Source organism: Neovison vison, chromosome 13, assembly GCF_020171115.1.
Source record: "Neovison vison isolate M4711 chromosome 13, ASM_NN_V1, whole genome shotgun sequence".
Taxonomy (NCBI): domain Eukaryota; kingdom Metazoa; phylum Chordata; class Mammalia; order Carnivora; family Mustelidae; genus Neogale; species Neogale vison.
In genome coordinates, this window is record NC_058103.1 from 18,192,406 (window position 1) to 18,211,172 (window position 18,767).

At 51.3% G+C, this 18,767-nt stretch overlaps 1 protein-coding gene across 4 annotated transcripts in view; it reads left to right on the plus strand.

The window, feature by feature from the left end:
* Positions 1–18,767, plus strand: part of ADCK1 (aarF domain containing kinase 1) — a 154,112-nt gene that overhangs the window by 126,639 nt on the left and 8,706 nt on the right. For all 4 annotated transcript variants that reach the window (XM_044230319.1, XM_044230318.1, XM_044230322.1 and 1 more), the window contains exons 7-8: positions 5,133–5,249; positions 18,601–18,750. In XM_044230319.1, coding sequence (XP_044086254.1) covers positions 5,133–5,249; positions 18,601–18,750 — 267 coding nt within the window. The remainder of the gene's footprint in view (positions 1–5,132; positions 5,250–18,600; positions 18,751–18,767) is intronic.

The window sequence follows — 18,767 nt, forward strand, 5'->3', positions numbered from 1 at the left end:
GGAGCCACTGGCTGAGTTTGACCCTCTGAGTGAGCTGAGTCAGGTCTGTCTGGCCCCCAGGACGATGTTCGACTTTGCCTCAGCTGGCCTTCACAGATGTGCGTGTACAGACCTGCTTGCACCTGTAAATCCCGACGGGCAGACTAGACCTGGTAACACTGCCCCAGCCTTGAAGTTCAAGCCACCAATTCAGTAAACACATGGCCCTCTCACACAAGGTATCATACCAACTCATTAGCCTGGAGCTGTGGGTTCTAAACCATGTTTGGTTCTGCTTGTCTCGCCCATGTCTTCCGTTGCTTTATCCCACATTTCCTGAGCATTTCCTGAGCTTGTTGTTCTGGGGGCTGGGGGACCTAGCTGAGGAAGACACGGTTGGCTACTGCATGAAAAAAAGTCCCATGTAGTGGGGTACAGACACACTGTGTTGCCACAGTGCAGACATCTCCTTGCGCAGAGGTACAGCCGATGACAGAGACTTGGCTGCATTTCTGTGCACGCCCAAGAGCAAACCCTCCCTTCTGCTCAGGGTAAGGAGCTTAAAGGGGCAAATGGTATTGACCAAATGTTTCTTCTGCTTCCCCGGACTCTACACAGGTACCACGACATCGGCTCCTTCCCATAGCCAGCACCCCGTCTTATAGGGGAAGGTCTTAGAGGAGATCAGCCAGGGCTGCCATCCAGATTTTCTGATTTCATCTCTGGTGCTCGCCTAAGGACATTCTGTTGCCTCTTAGCGTCAGGGGTGCTCCTCAGCACCAGAACTATGAACTAGACAAACAGAACCATCTCCTTTACCGTTCCCATGGAAACAGCAAATCATCCTCTGGCTGGGGCCAACTAGCATCTGCCAGACCAAGACATGTAATAATAATAATAACACACATTTCAGAAATGAGGATGCCAAATGGGTAAATAATTAATGTAACAATTTGACCTGCCGCTTCTAAAATCCACACACTGTTCCTAAGACAATGGTGCGACTGAGGCTCCTGAGTAATTAATTTTGCCTAAACGCATAACAAGTGGGAAGCAAATTTTGCACTGTGAACCCAGTTCAGCTCTTAAAACTGGAGATAGATTGCCTTTGCATACGGGCACCCCATCACAACATCTGTGCCTGATTAAGCCTCAGCGAAGAGTTTACCTCTCCGTGTATGAGGCACCTTCCGGTGGGGTTTCATAACCTCAGCCTGTGCTCTAAATCTCCACGCCTCAGCCGAGCACCGAATGGAATTGTGGGGTCAGGGAGACCGGGAGAGGGTGAGAGGGCAGCCGTGCCAAACAGTCAGGACAAGGGGATTTGTGGATTTGTCGTGTGCTGTGGGGAGGGGCTGGGACAGGCAGTGAGGTCTGTGACTAGCCTGGGGGGAAAGCTGGGACAGGGGAGGAGGGAGAAGCCTTAGAAGCACAGGGTCTGAGACCAGAAGAGATGAGAGTGTGCCTGGACATGGGGAGGCAGGGCGAGGGAAAGAGGTCATCTCCTGAGCGGGCCTGCTTTTGGTGGGGGGGTCACTTGTTAGAGCAAGGCCAGCATCCCGGGACTCTCCAGAAATTATGGGCAGACCTTGAGGGACATGCATGCTTTTGGAGAAGCAAGCACCACAGCTTCCTATGAATTGCAAAGATGAAGAACCACTGATGTGAAATAATTAGGAGGAGTTAATATTTTTTACGTGCCTGTCTATGTGAGACCCTTTTTAAAGTGCTTTACATGTATTTACTCCTTAATCATTATAAAGTCCCATGAGGGAAGGGCCATGATTAGCTCTTTGTCAATGGTAGGGAAATTGAGGCCCAGAGAAGTTAAACCCTTGGCCCCAGGTTATACAGCTTCTGGTAAGGGGCCGAGGCAGCTTGTGAATGGAGGCAGCCTGGCTGCAGGTTAAATAATTTATGGGGCAGAGCTGAATTGTGCTGAACTGTCTGTAGCATCAACTCTCAGCCCTGGTCGTGTGTCAGAACCACCCGTGACCCTCTCCATGGCTGTCACATGGCAGTTGCTGTCCATCCAGCAGGTGCGAAGTGTGTACTGCTGTGTCGAGCACCTGGATCCCACATGTGCTAGTAGGAAGTCGGGAATGTTGCTTTGCTGTAAATGTCATCTCCGTTTTACCGGTGGGAAGCTGGCACTCAGGTTATAAAACTTACCCACAGTCACACAGCTTGGAGGGAGCAAAGCCAGGGCTCTAGCCCGAGAATCTGCCTCAGGGGTCTGTGCTCTGTTTCCCTGGACTCCCCCAGTGATGGGCATGGGCCCAGGCAAACCAGGGCCTGCTTCACAGGTATGGTGACCAAAGCCCAGGAACAAAATGGAACCACGGGGTCAGGGCCAGACTATGAGACTGAGGCCCAGGGTCTTGGGCTTGAATTTTTCATAATCTGTACCTTCCTTCCTGGGATTAGGATTGGCCCCAGTGTGTGTGTGTTGGGGTGGGGAGCAAGTGGAACCCATGGGAGTGGGGCCTCTGATCCGTAACAAGGAGATAGACTTTGGACCCAGAGTCCTGATGGCCAGACTGACCCTGCCTGTGGGGTCACTGGGTCCCCTGGACCCCCCCTGAGTTGAGTTTTGTTTGGGGGGCATGAGAGGGTGGTTCTCGTTGCCCCTTTAGAATGATTCTTCTTCATCTTTCTCCACTTCGATGGAAAGAGCAGAAGAAGGCACGGGGATGAAATATGGGTGTTGGGGTGAACTTCATCTTTTGTTCCCAAACCCTCCTACCCACCAGGTGATTGAGGGGCAAGTCGTTGACCTTATGTCTCCCGGTCAAGCCACGTTTCTCCTAAGTGAGCAGGGAGCAGATCTGCATTTTGTAGTCATTTCCGTGATATAGTTGTCAAGGGGCAGTTCGCCGTGAGCTCCCTACTTCTCTACCTCCCAGGTTTGGTCTTGTGTCATTTCAGACCTGAGCAGCTGTGGCAGGGGCCGTTGTGTTTCCAGACAGGGACCGTTGCATTGGGAGGGAGGCTGGGGAGAGAGGTGGAGGAGTGGGGAGCGCAGCGCTCCCACCGCCCTGATTAACAAGCCCAGAGAGTCTCCTGACTTTGGGTTTTCTCTTTCCATCTGTGGCTCTTTCAAGCGATTTCCAAGTTGCCCCAGGCAGGCCCAGATGGGGGTCTGACCTCCTGTCCCCGGAGCCCCAGGCGCCCACGGCCAAGCTTAGATTTCCAAACAAACTGAGAAAAGAGCTTAACCTCAAAAATATGTCCCTTCCATTTGGAAGCCACAGCCAACAACAGCAAACTTGCACTCATGTTTTTAAAGATAGCTTGTGAAAAGTGCCACACAAGACTGAATTTTAAGTTCACAGTCAGAGAGAGTCACAGATGTCTCTACTAGCCCAGATTCTCAAATGGCAAGAACTGCAGGCAAGTAGCAAACCACAATACCTTGACTTCAGTTGGAACCTTTGTTCCAGGGAGCCTGGAGAGTTCCGCATGTGTGTGCAGCCCCAAGCATCCTCCGAGCTCCTTCTTGAAATGGAGCAGGACCAGTCCTCTGTGATAAGGAAAACGGAGGCACTGCAGGTTAAGTGGCTGAATCAAGACATGACAGTATTCGCAGAAGGTGGAAGGAAAATGGGTTTCTTGATTTGAAGGCTGAGGTCTTAATGCTAGGTCCTTATTCCCCCAGACCCTTGAATGAACTGTCCTTGGTTTCTTTCCCTCCCTACCTCCGTTTCTTCCTTCCTTTCTTTTTCTTTCTTTTCTCTCTCTCTTTCTTCTGTTTTGTTTTATTTGTAAGTGGAAACAAGCCCATCACAAGTTGTTGGGGACACGTGGCATGGGGATATCCCAGTCATTCCTCCCTCCTGGCAGTGGTGGCATTCTGGGGTCTCACTCACTCACATGGCAGCCCAGGAGCCCTTGGTGCAGTCCCATCTCTTGCCCCTTCGTGGGGAAATCTGTTCTCTTTTTTGCCATTGGGTTTTCTTAGAGTCAGAGGGGGTTGGAGAGCATATCACTTAGGAATGCATTTGTCTGCAGGTAACCAACAGCCCAATTTAGAGTGTCTTAAATAAAAAAAGACTAAATTTCCTCACATGGCAAGACGGCTTACAGCAGTTGCCTGCTGATACTGTGTTAGTGGTGTGGTGGTGTCAGGGCTGGCATCTCTGATTTTCTTGGACTTTTCCTCATGGTGGCAAGATAGCTGCTGCAGCTCCAGGAATCGTACTCACTTTCAAGGTAGGAAAGAAGGGCAAGAAGAGTTGTGCTGTTTACAAACATCCCCCCCCCCCTTTTTAAGACCACTTATTTATTTGAGAGGGAGAGGGAGAGAGCGCATATGGGCAGTGGGGAGGGGCAGAGGGGAGAGGGAGAAGCAGACTCTGTGCTGACTAGGGAGCTGAATTTGGGGCTTGATCCCAGGGCCCTGATATCACAACCTGAGCCCAAGGCAGACACTCAACCCACTGAGTCACCCAGATGTCCCACCAAACATCCCTTTTTATGAGGAAAAAAAAAATAAAAAGGCCCCAGCAGTCCTCCACATACATCTCATAAGCCAGCACTGTGTCATGTGACCATCCCTGTGGGAAGGTGGGCAGGGAAAGTATGTAGTTTTTCCTGTCTCTGTGGAAGAGGACTGGGAAGAGCTGCCGGGTTAGGATCCAGCATTGCCACAGAGGACTTGTAGGAAACGCACATGAGAAAACCCAGGACTTCCTGACTGAACAATTTATCACCCCATAAAAATTCGTTCATTTGTTCGTTCGTTCATTCGTAGACATAGACATGGAATACATCCGTTGCACCAGTGTAGAAACTAAAGCAGAGTGTTGAGATTCACATGAGGAGGCTGCAGTGGACCTGGTGCGAGGGGGAAATAGATTTCAGTGCCAACTCCGACTCAGGTCTGGCAGGTTCCACACCTGTCCCCCTAAGTCCCGATTTTAGTTTTGGCTCTTGCTGGTGTCTAGAGGCATTGAGCAGGGTGGGGAAGCTGTTCTCTGTTCCCTGAGCAGGAAGGGGTTTCTGAAGGAGGGCCCGGGGGCCTGGCTGGTGGAGGAGGCAGCATGGCCCAGCCCGTCCCCTGCTCCCCTCCCCTGTCACTGCTCGGTCCCTCTCAGGCTTTGTCTGGAGCATCTGGCCCGCCAGCCCTTCTGACCTGCCCCTGCCTCTTTCAGGTCCCCCGCATCTACTGGGAGCTGTCCACCAAGCGGGTCCTTCTGATGGAGTTCGTGGATGGCGGCCAGGTCAACGACAGAGACTACATGGAGAGGAACAAGATTGATGTCAATGAGGTGAGCTTGAGTGCTCACGGCAGCTGTGCAGGAACATGGGCTTGGTCGGGGCCACCCACCGAGGGCAGGCATGTCCCTGTGAGGTCTCACTGCCTTGAAATGGAGTCTGTGGTCTGAAGAATTCCAGTGTTCCTGAGTATAAAGCATCCTCCTGGGGTGTCTGGGACAGCCCTCTGCCCTGTCTCCTAAAGCTGGGGCTGGTCACGCCCAGTGGGGTGCAGGCCCATGCTGAGCCCTTTCTTGCCCCTCGTGCCCCAACAAGTGACGGCCATCGGTCCACTTGTCCGAACCCCACAGAGCTGAACAGCCCCAGAGAACAGTGGCATGAAATCCATAGGACTTACTGCTTCTGTCCTTATGGGGCTTGGGCACATCCTCCCCCTTTCTCCTGCCCTCCCCTCTCCCTGCTGTTCGCCAGACCTCAAGGGGGTCAGGCCAGCAGGGGCCAACTGCTTCTCCTTCAGAGAGCTACAGGAAAAGGGAGGCCTCTGTCTCCTGCCTCCCACTCTACTGGGCTCAGGGAAAGAAAGCTGGCCGGTGTGGGGTGACCTGTACCCCATTTTCATCTTCTTGGTTGCCGTAGGGGCCACAGGTGGAAATGGCGTTGTACTTTTTCAGCAACACCCATCATTTTTAAAGTCCCTCCTCTGAGCCTAGGTAGGGGGCTTTGGAGGGAGTCAGATGTCATTCCCTTCTTTAAGGAGCTCACCACCTAGTGTTGCTGTTAGACCCACAGCTAAATCCTTACGAGCCCCTCTGGGTGGCAGGAGGGGTGTGAGCGAGACCCCAGGGAGCTGCTGATGATGGTGCTTTGCTTCTGCCGCAGGTCGGCTACTGCAGCAGGACGGGTGGGGATTTGCTGGGTGCATGTTGCCAGGGTGGAGGAGTTGGGGGGCAGCCATGGCACCGTGAGGAAGGGGAAGGGAATGGGGAAGCTTGGCAGGGTTTCCAGGAGAGCGTGGAAAAATAGGGTGGGGGCAGGTAGTGAAGACGTTGGGCAGGACTCCAAAAGTACTGGGGAGTCACGAAAGGTGTCGAGGCGTGTGGTGACGTGATCCACTGCTCTGGGTAGGCGAGAGGAAGCAATGAAGAGAGGTGAATGCTCTTTCTTCCTCCCACCCCAGGCAACATATGAAGATGAGTCTGTGGTCCCAGTGGTGGGATGGGCCGGAGGAGGAAGCTCCACATTGGCTCAGCAGATGAGTCAGTGGAATGTAGGAGAGGGTGCACGCTGGGAGCTCAGGCCTCTGAGTGCCTGTGTGACCTCTGCCAATGGGGACAACAACCTCCTTCTAAGAAGGTTGTGAGGGCCACACGAGTCCTGAGCGCCGTGCCTAGCAGGTGCTTCATGCTTCATATGGTAGCAAGATTGTTGTTTTTGTTCTCATCTTTGGGCTCTGTCCTTTCCTGCTTCCTCCTTTACCTCCTTTTGCCATAAATGTTTATTGAATGCCTAACTCACTGTACCAGGTGCTTTTTTCCATAAGAAACTTGGGAGGCAGGTCTCATTGTCTTCATTCTTCTGATGAGGAATCAGAGATTCAGAGAGGGAAGGTAACTCATCCAAGGTCACACAGCTAGTAGAGCTGGGATTGAAACCGAGGCCCCTGAGTCCACTGTTTCTTAGTTTGTAAAAGGAGATTTTGCGTCAAGAGCATAGGGCACTGCCACTGGGGACCTGGCTGGGAAGTGCTCAGCCACAGCTGGCCTTGGCCTCCTGGAAACTCAGGGAATGATGCTCCCGGAACCCTTGAGGGCCTTGGGGGTTATGTGTGTGCAGAATCGGGAAGCCGGACAGGCACTAGGCCGTGCCACCCCCCACCCCACCCCATCACCAGAGTTGCCTCTGGGGCTTGCCTTTTCCTTTTTTTTTTTACGATTTTATTTATTTATTTGACAGAGAGAGATCACAAGTAGGCAGAGAGGTGGGCAGACAGAGAGGGGGAAGCAGGCTCCCTGCTGAGCAGAGAACCCGATGTGGGGCTTGATCTCAGGACTCTGGGATCATGACCTGAGCCGAAGGCAGACGTTTTAACCCACTGAGCCACCCAGGTGCCCCGCCTCTGTGGCTTTTCTGGAAGAGGTCTCCCTTTGGGAGTTGGGAAGGGACAAGAGAAGGACTGTTTTAGTTCAACCTTCCACTTTCCAGTTGGCAGGACACTCTGAGGGAGAGCAGAGATCTTTCCTGAGGTCACTGGGCCAGTACCACAACTTGGGGCTTCTGATTCTGCTTGTCACTGTTGCCTTCTAGGGTGGGCCTGGGAGGGTGTTGGGGTTGAGCTCCTCCTGCACAAGAGGGAGGGAGAGACCTGCTTGCCCATCTCCCCCAGTGGTGATTGGGGTGGTGTGTGTCCCTAGACATCTGTCCAGGGATCCTCTGCCCTCTGGGACCCTTGGGTATAGAGTCTTTGGCTCCAGTGGGCAGTGGAGTGGGGGGAGGAGGGGGAGCCCCTCTAGCTTTTCCTGAACAACCTTAATGGGAGCAGGGTCTCTCTGCCGGTGGCTTAGGAAAGGCACCAGAGGTCTCGTACCGTCCCCTCCCCCACCAGGTTCTTGGCATTTACTTACTGCTGCTGCGGTGGGATTTTCATTTCGGCAGCGCCCCCAAATCCATTAATCTCTTTGGATACAGTGAGTCCAGGGCAGAGAGTGGTGTTTCATCAGAAGCAGCTTTGATTTTTCAAAGACAAGTGCAAACAGAGATGTGCTCTGCTGTAGTTGCTTCTCACGGCTGAACGAGGTGCCTGGGACAAGGGGCAGCTGGCCAGAGGGGGTCTGCGGGAGCTGGGCAGGGTGCTGCCCTCCAAGAACCCCATTCATCTGCTCCTGCCTCTGGCCCTCTTTAAACGTCCTGGCGCATGAGGCCAGCGTTCTGGGTAGAGCAGATTTTCAGTGGACATCCTATGAGTTAGGGGAGAATACATCAGCCAGCCTCACACCCTGGGTTAGCCGAAGGGAGACCAGAAGCCCGTAACTGGGTGAGAAAGCTAAAGCTCAGAGAGCTTGAACCACTTGCCCAACCTCACACAGCTAGCGGGGGCAGAGCTCAGCTTTCTGCCGGAGGCTCCTTGTTCCTCCACCTTCTCCATCCCCTCCCGGGGATTGGGTTCTGACTCTGGCTGCCGTGGAACCAGCCCACCCGCCCCCAGCTCCTGAGTGACGGCCACATCAGTAATTCCCTGAAGAAGGGGGAGCAGTGCTGACCGAGCAGCTCGGCCCACCACGCGAGTGCGAACTGAATGCAACCCTTCTCCCTGGAACTCCTGTCAGACATGGTTTTTTCCGTTTCACGCGATGCTGTTCCCCTTTTAGAGGGAGGAATAGATGAGCAGTGTGAGCGGGCTGTGGTTGGCGCTCCAGACTGGGAGTTAGTCGATTATTGTTGTTTTCATGGTTATTACCGTTGTTGGACCCTGTCCTTTCCTTCTTTACCTCTTTATATGGTTAGTGTTTCCCACCCGCCCAGCCGTGTGCCAGACACCTTCTCCATTGCAAGCTTAGGAGGGAGGGCTTCGTGCCTCTCTTTGCAGGTAAGGAATTGGAGACCCGGAGAGGGGAGCACCCAGATCCTGATGGTGTACTTCCCCGTTTTCATATGGATCTACCATGTAATCCCTAGCCCGATAAAGATGTGAATGATCTCGAACCCTCCGGCAGGCTTCCCCACCCTCACTAAACTTGCCTTTTTGACTGTTGCAGGATGTCCCTTCTGCTCACTACTGAACTCCATAGAAGTGGAATCCCACAGTGTAGTCTTTTGGGTCTGGGATCTTTGTCATCAGTCATCTGCGGGTCTTTTCTGGAAGCTCTGTTATCTTCCCTTGGTTTATTGGTCCATCCTTGCAATAGTACCACACTGTCTTGATTACATAATTCCTCAGTCCCCTGGCCCTGGCTTCTGGGGTTTGCATGACCTGGGAGCCTCTTTGGTATTCTGAGATGTTGTTAGTAAAGACTGTTGCAGAAAGCCCAGGCTGGGCAGTGGGCGCGGATGGCCCCTGTGCTCTACTGGGCTGTTGCTGACCACCAGCTGGGAGAAGACTGGGGCAGGCCCGACTTTACAGAAACTAATCTTTATGTCTCTTACCATGCGGCATCAGAGCCACAGGCCTCAGGGAAGACTAGTGGGCTTGAGTGTGGGTGTGTGTGTGGGGGAGAGGTGGGGACCAGGAAGGGGGAGGTATGGGAGACTCCACTTGGCTGAAGGCTTCTAACAGACTTCTGAGTTCTAAAGTCTCCTGAGGACTGTGGGACTCAGTGAGTTGTCCCTGGAGTGAAGAAGCCCTCCTTAGGACAGCCTGTCTGTGAGTGTTCCTTGGGGAGGGAAGTATGGGATAGCCGGAAGTGACAAGGGACAAATATGTCACCCCGTATCCTGGGTGGCAGGGTGGTTAGTGGCATCCTGGCTGCCACACGTGGCTGACTCTGCTTGCAGTCCAGGCTCAGGAAGTGGCTGTAAAAGGAATCGCTTTCCAGGTGGGTGGGGATGGTTCTAGACCCCTCCAACCGCTTGTTGAGTTGGCCCCACTCCACTTCGAAGAGGCCTCCTTGTGCTGCAGCATTCCAGCCTCGCTGGGCCTCGCGTGTGAGGACCCGAAGACCAGTCCAAGTAGCCAGTATGCAAAGACTTGGGTACAGAAGTGCCAGGTTGGGAGGCAAGAACCTGAGTTCCAGTCCCTGTTCTGCCAGTGGCTTGCTGTGTGACCTTGGATAAATCACTCCCCCTCTCTGGACCTTGATTTTCTTATTCAAGGCAGTGGATTAGCTGGACTCTAAGGGCACATCCTGCTTGGCTATTTTACACAACAGTGATTCTTGGCTTGCTGGGAGCAAAGACCTCAACCATTTATTTCACAATCTCCAGGGGGAGCTTATTTAATAATGCAAATTTCTGCTGTACCCCAGACTGACTCATCAGAATCTGGAGTGGAAAATGTTGCAAGAATCTGCATTTTCACAGACTCTTCAGGTGGTTCAGACACTGACTGGAGTCCAGGAACTACCTGCCACAAGGCCAGCCTCCAGACACTGTGCAGCGCTAACCCGAGTGTGCTTATTCCTCCAGGGAGTGTGAGGCCTGGGGGGGGAGGGCAACAGCCTGGGGGGGGGGCTCTTTTGTTTGAATCTCTGCACCTGCCATGGTGATCATATTTGCCAGTCACATTAAGAACTGGTGACAGTGACTGTCACTGATTTTATTAAAAGTAAAGGTCGAGCAGGAGCACGCTTTCCTAGGCGAGATGGAGCCTCCTCAAGCCACAGGACGACTATTGATTGCAGACCTTTTATCGAAGGTTAATTGGATTTCAGGGAGTGTGTGTTTAAGACCCTGCCTGGGCTGAGGCCCAATTGAATTTGTGTGAAATTAGCTAGAGAGAAATGTGACCAGGTTGGGAGTTCGGGGAGGTGGGGATGGGCACTGGGGTCTGGTAGGCAGACACTTGCTGCTGTCTGTGAAGAGTGGGGGAAGGCGCAGAGATGGGGAGCTAGCGAGAGACGCCTGGGGGCCAGCTAGGGGAAGAGAGCAGGGGGCTTCCAGGGATCACTGGCTGGACTTTGATTCAGTCCCCTGTCTTTGGGATGGCCCTCTTGGTATGTGATGTGGCCTCCAGAGCCCACTTTTACCTCTCCAGGAAGAAAATCTTGCCTTGAGTCGGTGGGGGTGGGAGTGGGGTGGGGGGTCAGGGGTTCAGCTCATACTTGGAAAGCCTTCCCATGGAATCTTCCTTTTTCAAGACCCCAGCTCCAGTTTTTAGAGGTGTCAGGGACCTTCAGTTGCTGAGCATCTCTGGGCTTGGGCAAACAACAAGCCCCCCTCCCCCACCCCTGCTTGCCAGCCTGGGGTCCTGGTCTCAGTAGCTCTCTGTCCCCAACCTCGGCAGATGCCATCTTGCTCATCTCTTTCTGTCTGTTCTCTCTGTTGCTGGGGGCTCTTTCTACTCTTTGTGTCTTTTAATCTTCTTTGTGAGGTTAGGGAGGGAGTGGAGTCAGCACATGCGTTCAGTTGGCCATGTTTAGCCGGCAGCCCTTGTCATGCTTCTTCCTTCCAGTACTTTTTTTTTTTTTTTAAGATGTTATTTATTTGGGAGAGAGAGAGAATGAGAGAAAGAGCATGAGAGGAGAGAGGTCAGTGGGAGAAGCAGACTCCCTGCTGAGCAGGGAGCCCGTTGTGGGACTCGATCCTGGGACTTCAGGATGATGACCTTAGTCAAAGGCAGTTGCTTAACCAACTGAGCCACCCAGGCACCTCTCCTTCCAGAAGTTTTAAAATCAATTCCGGGTCATTCTGGGAGACGCAGAAGGGTCTCAGATGTGTCTTTCAGCCGTTGTTCCTCGTGCTTCTGCTGTGTGTGCACATTGTGTGTGACTGATGTTCACAGGCGTGCACAGAACTTGGTAAAAGGGGAGGCTGGGAGCCCGGGCAGGAGGGGCAGAAGGTTATGCCTGGCTCTGCCGTTTGCTGGCCAGGGACCCCTGAATGAGTCACTTAAACTCTGAGTGATTGTCCACAGCTGTGCAGAGTCTGAACAATACTTACTTCACAGGGTCGTTGTGTAGACTTTAGGCTGTGAAGTTGTGTAAGATCATTTAATTAATTGATTAATTATATTTCTTAGGTTATTTATTTGAGAGAGAGAGAGAGAGAGAGAGAGTGAGTGTGCCCGAGCAGGGGGAGAAGCAGAGGGAGAGGGAGAAGCAGGCTCCCTGCTGAGCAGGGAGCCCGATGCAGTACTCGATCCCAGGACCCTGGGATCATGACCTGAGTGGAAGGCAGGCGCTTAACTGACTGAGCCACCCAGGAGGCCCTGTGTGAGCTCATTTATAATTCATGATGTTATTCACAGAGGCATGTCTTCCTGGGACTCGTCTTTGCCCCCTTCCTTTGCACTTATCTCTGTTGTCCTGGGTACGTAGATGTGGAAAATGAGCAGTGGTCCTCGACTGAGCAAACAGTGACCCCTGCCCCTGTCTGTAAGGCCATGCTGCAGTCAGGCCCCGGTCTCCCTGTGTTGAATACCACACTTACTTTTCTTCAGCATCGTCTCCCACTTCATGGGCCTCTGACTCCATGGTAGAAGGTGCCCAGAGGACCAGGGAAGCAAAGCTGAAGAGGAATGAGGGATCCTGTTTACCGAAGTCTCTAGAAACGGAACATCTCCTCCACCGTCCTCATGTAGAACTCCATTAACGTGTCAGACCAAATCTTGAGAAGTGCGGGGTTGTTTGAGAAAACTCAGTGCCCGAGATGGGCTCCTGGAGATTTCTTTCCCCAGCAACAGGGTTGTTGGGAGTGGAGTCAGCTTTCTGGGTCTCTGGTACTGGCTCTGCTGCTTACGAACCATACCGCCTTGGTGAAGTCATTCGCTCTTTGGAAGCCCCAGCTGCCTGTTGTAAAGTGGGGGGCAGGAGAAAGACCATGGGAGTGTCTGATGATTGCAACATGAAGTGTTTGGTGCAGTGGCCCCAGTATGTGCTCAACACAAGTTGTTATTACATTGGACTTCCAGCCCTCAGCCCCCCTTGCCAGAAAGAGGAAATGTGTAGGGAAGAAACCGTTTCCCCATTTCTTTTTTTTTCTTTTTCTTTTTCTTTTTTTTACTATTTTATTTATTTATTTTGACAGGCAGAGATCACAAGTAGGCAGAGAGACAGGCAGATAGAGAGGGGGAAGCAGGCTCCCTGCTGAGCAGAGAGCCCGATGCAGGGCTCGGTCCCAGGACCCTGAGATCATGACCCGAGCCAAAAGCAGAGGCTTTAACCCAGTGAGCCAGCCAGGTGCCCCCCTTTCCCCATTTCTTATACTGACCCGGGTCAGGTAGAAGTATTTCTCTGGAGTGCCCTGTTGCCTGAGGCAGGGGACGTTGGATGTCAACAGCTCCTCCTTCACTGTCTTCCACAGTCATGGCTCCTCGGACCCCATGCCTCTGGTCACTGTGACGCTTTGAGTCTGTCTGGCCAGGAGGCCTGAGGACCCCTTATTGGCCTTGGGGATATCTTGTGTCCTGGCTCTCAGATGATGTCCCACTGTAAGCCTAGCCCAGAGAAACTTTCAGTGGGCTCCACAATTAGAGTAACTCCCCAGTTTCCTGGAATTAACTTCTAGCACTGTGTGTGGTTGAAGAGGTTCCCACCTTCACATTCGGGTATTTCATCTCCGTGTTGGCTAATCCAAGATTGACCCTCTCCATGAATGGATTTGGTCTCGCTGTGCAGCAGCAAGTAATCTGAGGTATATGTATTCCTAGGGAAGTTCCCGGGGGTGGCGTGAGGGCCGAGAGTAAAATCCCGGTGTTTCAGGCTCCGGTGCTTCAAGAAGTCTGGCCGTAAACTGATGGAAGAATGAAGATAATTTGAATTATGAACCTCTTTATACTTAACATCAGGATACTTATGTGATTATTAATATCCTGCAACCAACCTCCTCTTTCTCTGAGAGATCTTGGCCTTGCTTGCATGACACCCCTAAGAACACAAATAGACTTTCCCTTGGGGATGGGAATAAATTAATCCATGCAATTATAGAATAATTAAAGCACTTCCAGCCAATTCAAGTTTTGAGAAAAATCCAAAAATAATTCCTTGATTTAAGTATTATTTACTAAATTAATTCTTCACTCAACCTTTTTATAGATTTCTCTCTTTTTTTTTTTTTAACTTCCCCACTGTCAGGGAATGAAGGCATTGTATAGTTACTGAAGTCACTTGCATGAATGGCACATTGTTTTTACACAGAACAATGAAGACTTGTCACTGAATTTTTTTCTATAAAGAGCTATAGTATGGCTTTAGTTAACAGTGAGTGTTTTGGTTAGAGGAGCAGTCCTGGATTTCCCTCGGAGATCCTTTTCTCCAAATGGAATGCCTTTTTGGATGCCCTGTGGACCTTCAGAGTGTTTCGCTTCAGCCGCTGCCTCCAGGCAGGAGCTTCCGTGCATGTGGAGAGACAGGAGAGAGTGGGCGGTGGACAGCCTGTTCACTGGACCTGGGCCACCTGGGTTTGGAGCCCGGTTTCACTCACTGCTGGCTGGGTGACCAAGCTGCTTTCCCTTTTTCTAATTCTTCCTTCAGCTGTCTACTACAGAAGATGGCTGTGAGTTCATGGAAAATGCCCAGAATGGTGCCTGGCCCCCAGTACTGGCTAATACCATTCTAAGACGTTGGCATTCCCCTGTCTTGATGCAGATGCTACTGTCACAGGGCAAGGGGCAGCTTTAGAGGAACAGAACCGATATTTTCCCAAAGAAGACGTACAAGGAGCCAGTGGGTACCTGAAAAGGTGCTCAGCCTCACTCATCGTCAGGGAGATGCAAATCAAAACCCCAAGGAGCCATCAGCTCACACCTGTTAGAATGGTCCTCAAGAAGCTAAGAGAGAAAGGTGTCGGCGAGGAAGTGGAGAAGGAAGAATGCTGGTACCTTCCTGGTGGGAAGGCAAACGGGGTCAGCCACTGTGGAAAATAGTGTGGAGATTCCTCCAAAAATAACAAATGGTAGTACCATAGGATTCTGCAGTTCCTGCTGGGTATATATCTGAAGGAAATGAAATCGGTATCTGGAAGACATATCTGCATCCCCATGTTCATTGCAGAATTTACAACTGTTTGCTCTTAATCATGAGACAAAGCTAAACTATTATGGAATGGGGGGTGGGGGAGAGGGTTGTGCGCCCAGTGATCGCCTTGGGTTTCTTCTGGGATCCTCCGTGTCTCTCTGAGTAGGAGGGTGCTGATTGCCTCCTCTGGGCAAATTGGTTCCAAGAAGCTATTTACTGTGACTCTGACAGACGTGAAGAAAAATTACCCAAAATTTAGAAATTAAGGCCAAGAGTGTGCAGTGTATCCTTTCAAAGTCGTTCTTGGGCATTGTTCGGGCAGCCCACTGAAGGCTTTTTAATATCTAGGGGAATGTACTTTTGTTTGACTCTGCTATTGACAATTAATTAAGGGCTCAGACTGAAGTCATACGTCAACCTGTAGATCTTATCTGGTAGAGATGCAAATAATTCCTGCTCAGTAGAAAAGATAACCTCAGAGGTTACTATTTCCTTATTGCTCTGTGAGACAATAACCAGTTTTATATCTAATCCAGGAATCTTAGTCTCTTATTCCTGTTTAAATTCCCATAAATATGCAGTCCTTCAAAATTCTCAGAACGAGCTTTACCTTCTTATTTGCTCCTTTATTGGTGAATTAAACAATCTTTGACATGTGTTCATTCTATATTTTTGGGAGTTAAATTTTTAACTTTTTGAAAATTACACTTTGATGAAAGTGATACTGGGTACATTTCCCACTCCCCCAAATTTTAAATAATAAGCCACCGCATTATAATAAACACATTTGTGTGTCTTACGTAGTAATATAAGCACTTTATAGTGTGTGTGTGTATGCACATCTATCTATCTATCTATCTATTTATCTCTATTGTGTATAATATATAAAGTGCTTTCCCAGATGTGATCATGTTTTGACCTTGAATGTTGAGGTTACTTTGTGAGGAAGTGGAGCAGATGGAATTAGTCCCCCTTAACAGCCAGGGAATGTAGACCCAGACCGAGAAGGAAGGTGACTTGACCCCAGGTCAGGCATGTCCTCGGTGGCAGGACCAAGATGGCGCCAGAGTGAAGCTGTCGGCCTCAGCTGGTTTTCCCTCTTGTCTGTGCCTGCTGTCTCTATCTATGTTGGTGAAATCTGGTTAAAGTGAACATCAGGAACATCTCCCAAATGGCAAGACACCCAAGTAGGAGCAGCAGGATGGGGTGTTGAAATGGGGAGGCCATTTGGTGGCTTTCCTTGTGTATGTATGAGCTACAGTTGGCAGCACCTCTCCCTCCTGTGGCAGCAGCTCACTCCTTGTGGGCAAGGGCTCCCCCATCCTGAGTCCCCAGACCCCTAGGGGCCATCTTTCAGTGTGGTAATAGGGGGCCCAGAGCGATTAGCAATATTTCAGGAAGCTCAGGGGAGATCATACATCTTCCTATGACAGGTCTGCCCAGACTAAATGAAATGTCATTTCTCTGCTGTTGGCTGGCATTCTGTCGGCTCAGTCTGGCTGTACTGCTTATCTTGGGCTGATCAGGAGCCCTGCTTGGGCCTTATATGCGTCCTTGACAAATAAAAATGAATTATTACTTAATAAATGCAATTGGTTTGGCAAAAGCAGCCTTTCAGAGCATGGCTCCATGGAGCTCCAAAGGGCCTAACGAAAGGGCTTCTCAAAAGGGGCCTTGCTGGCTCAGCCAGGACCAAGTCTAGCTGGGCCCCTCTCCGAGGAAACAGAAAATGATGGCCCTGGGAGAGATGACATCTTAGCCCGAGGCTGAGAACTTGACCTGGGGCAAAGTCCTCCAAGGGCCTGGAGAGTATGGGGCATTCATTTCATCCACTGCAATGTCGGACAGGTGTCAGGATTCAGACAACCTCTTTACTGAAGCTGAGAGAAGCAACTTGTTAAGGTCACAAGGTTCACTTAAGAAGTGCAGAGGTTAGCATGAGCCTGTATGTAGTAGCATGGTTGCTGGGAGGCGGTGGGGTCACACCTAGCTCGAATCCTGGCTCTGTGTGTAGCCCAGTGGCCCTGTGTAAGTTGAACCTCGAGGAATCACAGCTCCTTATCTGCAAAATGGGCATCATAACTGTACCTGCTTTTTAAGCCGATGGCAAGGATGTCAGCTTTGCTACAGTGGGGTTATTCTTAAAGATTTATTTTGCGGGTCAGAGGAGATCCGTGGGGTCAGGATAAGCATCAAGACAGGAACCACAGCATCTCAAAAAACACAGACAAGGATCTCATTCATAGTGAAGGTGGAGTCCTATATTCACATGTTTGGCCTGTTATAGGTTAAGTGGATGCATCGTAGAACTGGTTGACAGTACGTATATTATACCCCAATAAAGCCGTTTAACAAAATAGAGCCAGTCTCTGCCATCTTGGGAGCTTATAATAGTGGGCTATGTGGTCATTAATCAAATAATGACCCAAATAACGTGCTTGTCTCATGAAAGAAAAGTACAGAGTTCTATGAGAGTTTGTGGCAAGAGAACCTCATCTAGGCTGGGAGGTCAAGGAAGGCTTCTCCAGAGAGGTGACGCTGAGCTAGGATGGGAAGGAAGAAAGGAGTGAACTAGGTGAAGGGGAGGTGGGAGAAAGGCTTTTGGCAGAGGGACGATCATGTGCAAAGGCCCTGAGGTAGGAAAGCACAGGGCCATGGGAGAAGAGAAAAAGAGCAGGGGTGGCCATAGTGTCACGGTGGTACGAGATGAGACCAGGGAGGGAAGCTGGGCCTCGTTGTGCAGGGCTTTACAGGCCAAGCAAAGGAACTGAGCCTTCATTTTAAGGCCCTACTCCAGGGTTCCCACACCACCCATGGGCCCCGGCTCCTCTCCTCTGGCTGGGATATGATCAGTAGGGACCATGGGTTCCAGCAGGGACTGAGAGCAGTGTCAGCAGAATGTGTCCTGGGGTGTCAGCTTTGTGAGTTGAGCTTCTCTTTGTCCTCTGGAAACCCATTGGCAGACCATCTGTGGGCCCAGGTCTGGCGCTATTCAGCAGCTGTTCCCTAGCTGGGAAGAGGCTTTTAGCTTTAATAAAAAGAGAGTAGAGATAAGAAGACCGCCTCGGCAGGGAGGGCAGCAGTGACAGGATGATTTAAATGGCCTCTCCAGTGTCATTTCTTCTGTGCAGACCTCATAAATCAGATTAGCATTGGGCTCTGACGGGGAGGTGCAAAGGGAAAGGGGCCTGAGGGAGAGGGGAGCAGGGCTTGTGTCTCTGGTTCCTCCTGGGCCTGCCTTGGAGCTGCTGGGACAGCCCTAGGGAGTGCCGGGGTCCTGTATCCCTCAGTCACAGCCCACCCCCCCAGCCTTGCTCTTCGGAGAAGGGGAAGTTGGGATGACCCCACTCCCACCGCAGCCTTCCAGCCCATCTTCAGCTTTGGGGAGAAAATGACGAGGTTGGGAAGAGAATAAGAAAGAGAAGGATCTGGAAAGAGTAGAGGGTGGGGGTTGGGGTGAGAATTACAGTCTCCAGAAAGCTAGAAGCAGTGGTTCTACCTTGCCGTGTATTACAATCACCCCGGGAACTTGACAACGGATGCTGATGCCTGGGGCTGACCTCCAACACTTCTGAGTTCCAGGTGACCCTACATGCAGCTGACGTTGAGAACTGGGGTTAGAACTGAACTTCTGTCTTAAATTTAAGAACTGTGTGATCACAAACCATCATTCCCACCATGACTGCCCAGGCCCACCCAGCCTTCCTCTTGAAAGTGACTGGATTCAGGGGCCGAAGTCAAAGTGTCCGAGACAGGTGTTAATGCGGCCTAACTCCCATCCATGTCCCTCCTCTTTCAGATCTCACGCCACCTGGGCAAGATGTATAGCGAGATGATCTTTGTCAATGGCTTCGTGCACTGTGACCCCCACCCCGGCAATGTGCTGGTACGGAAATGCCCAGGCACAGGGAAGGCGGAGGTGGTCCTGCTGGACCATGGACTCTACCAGGTAGGAGACACCATTCC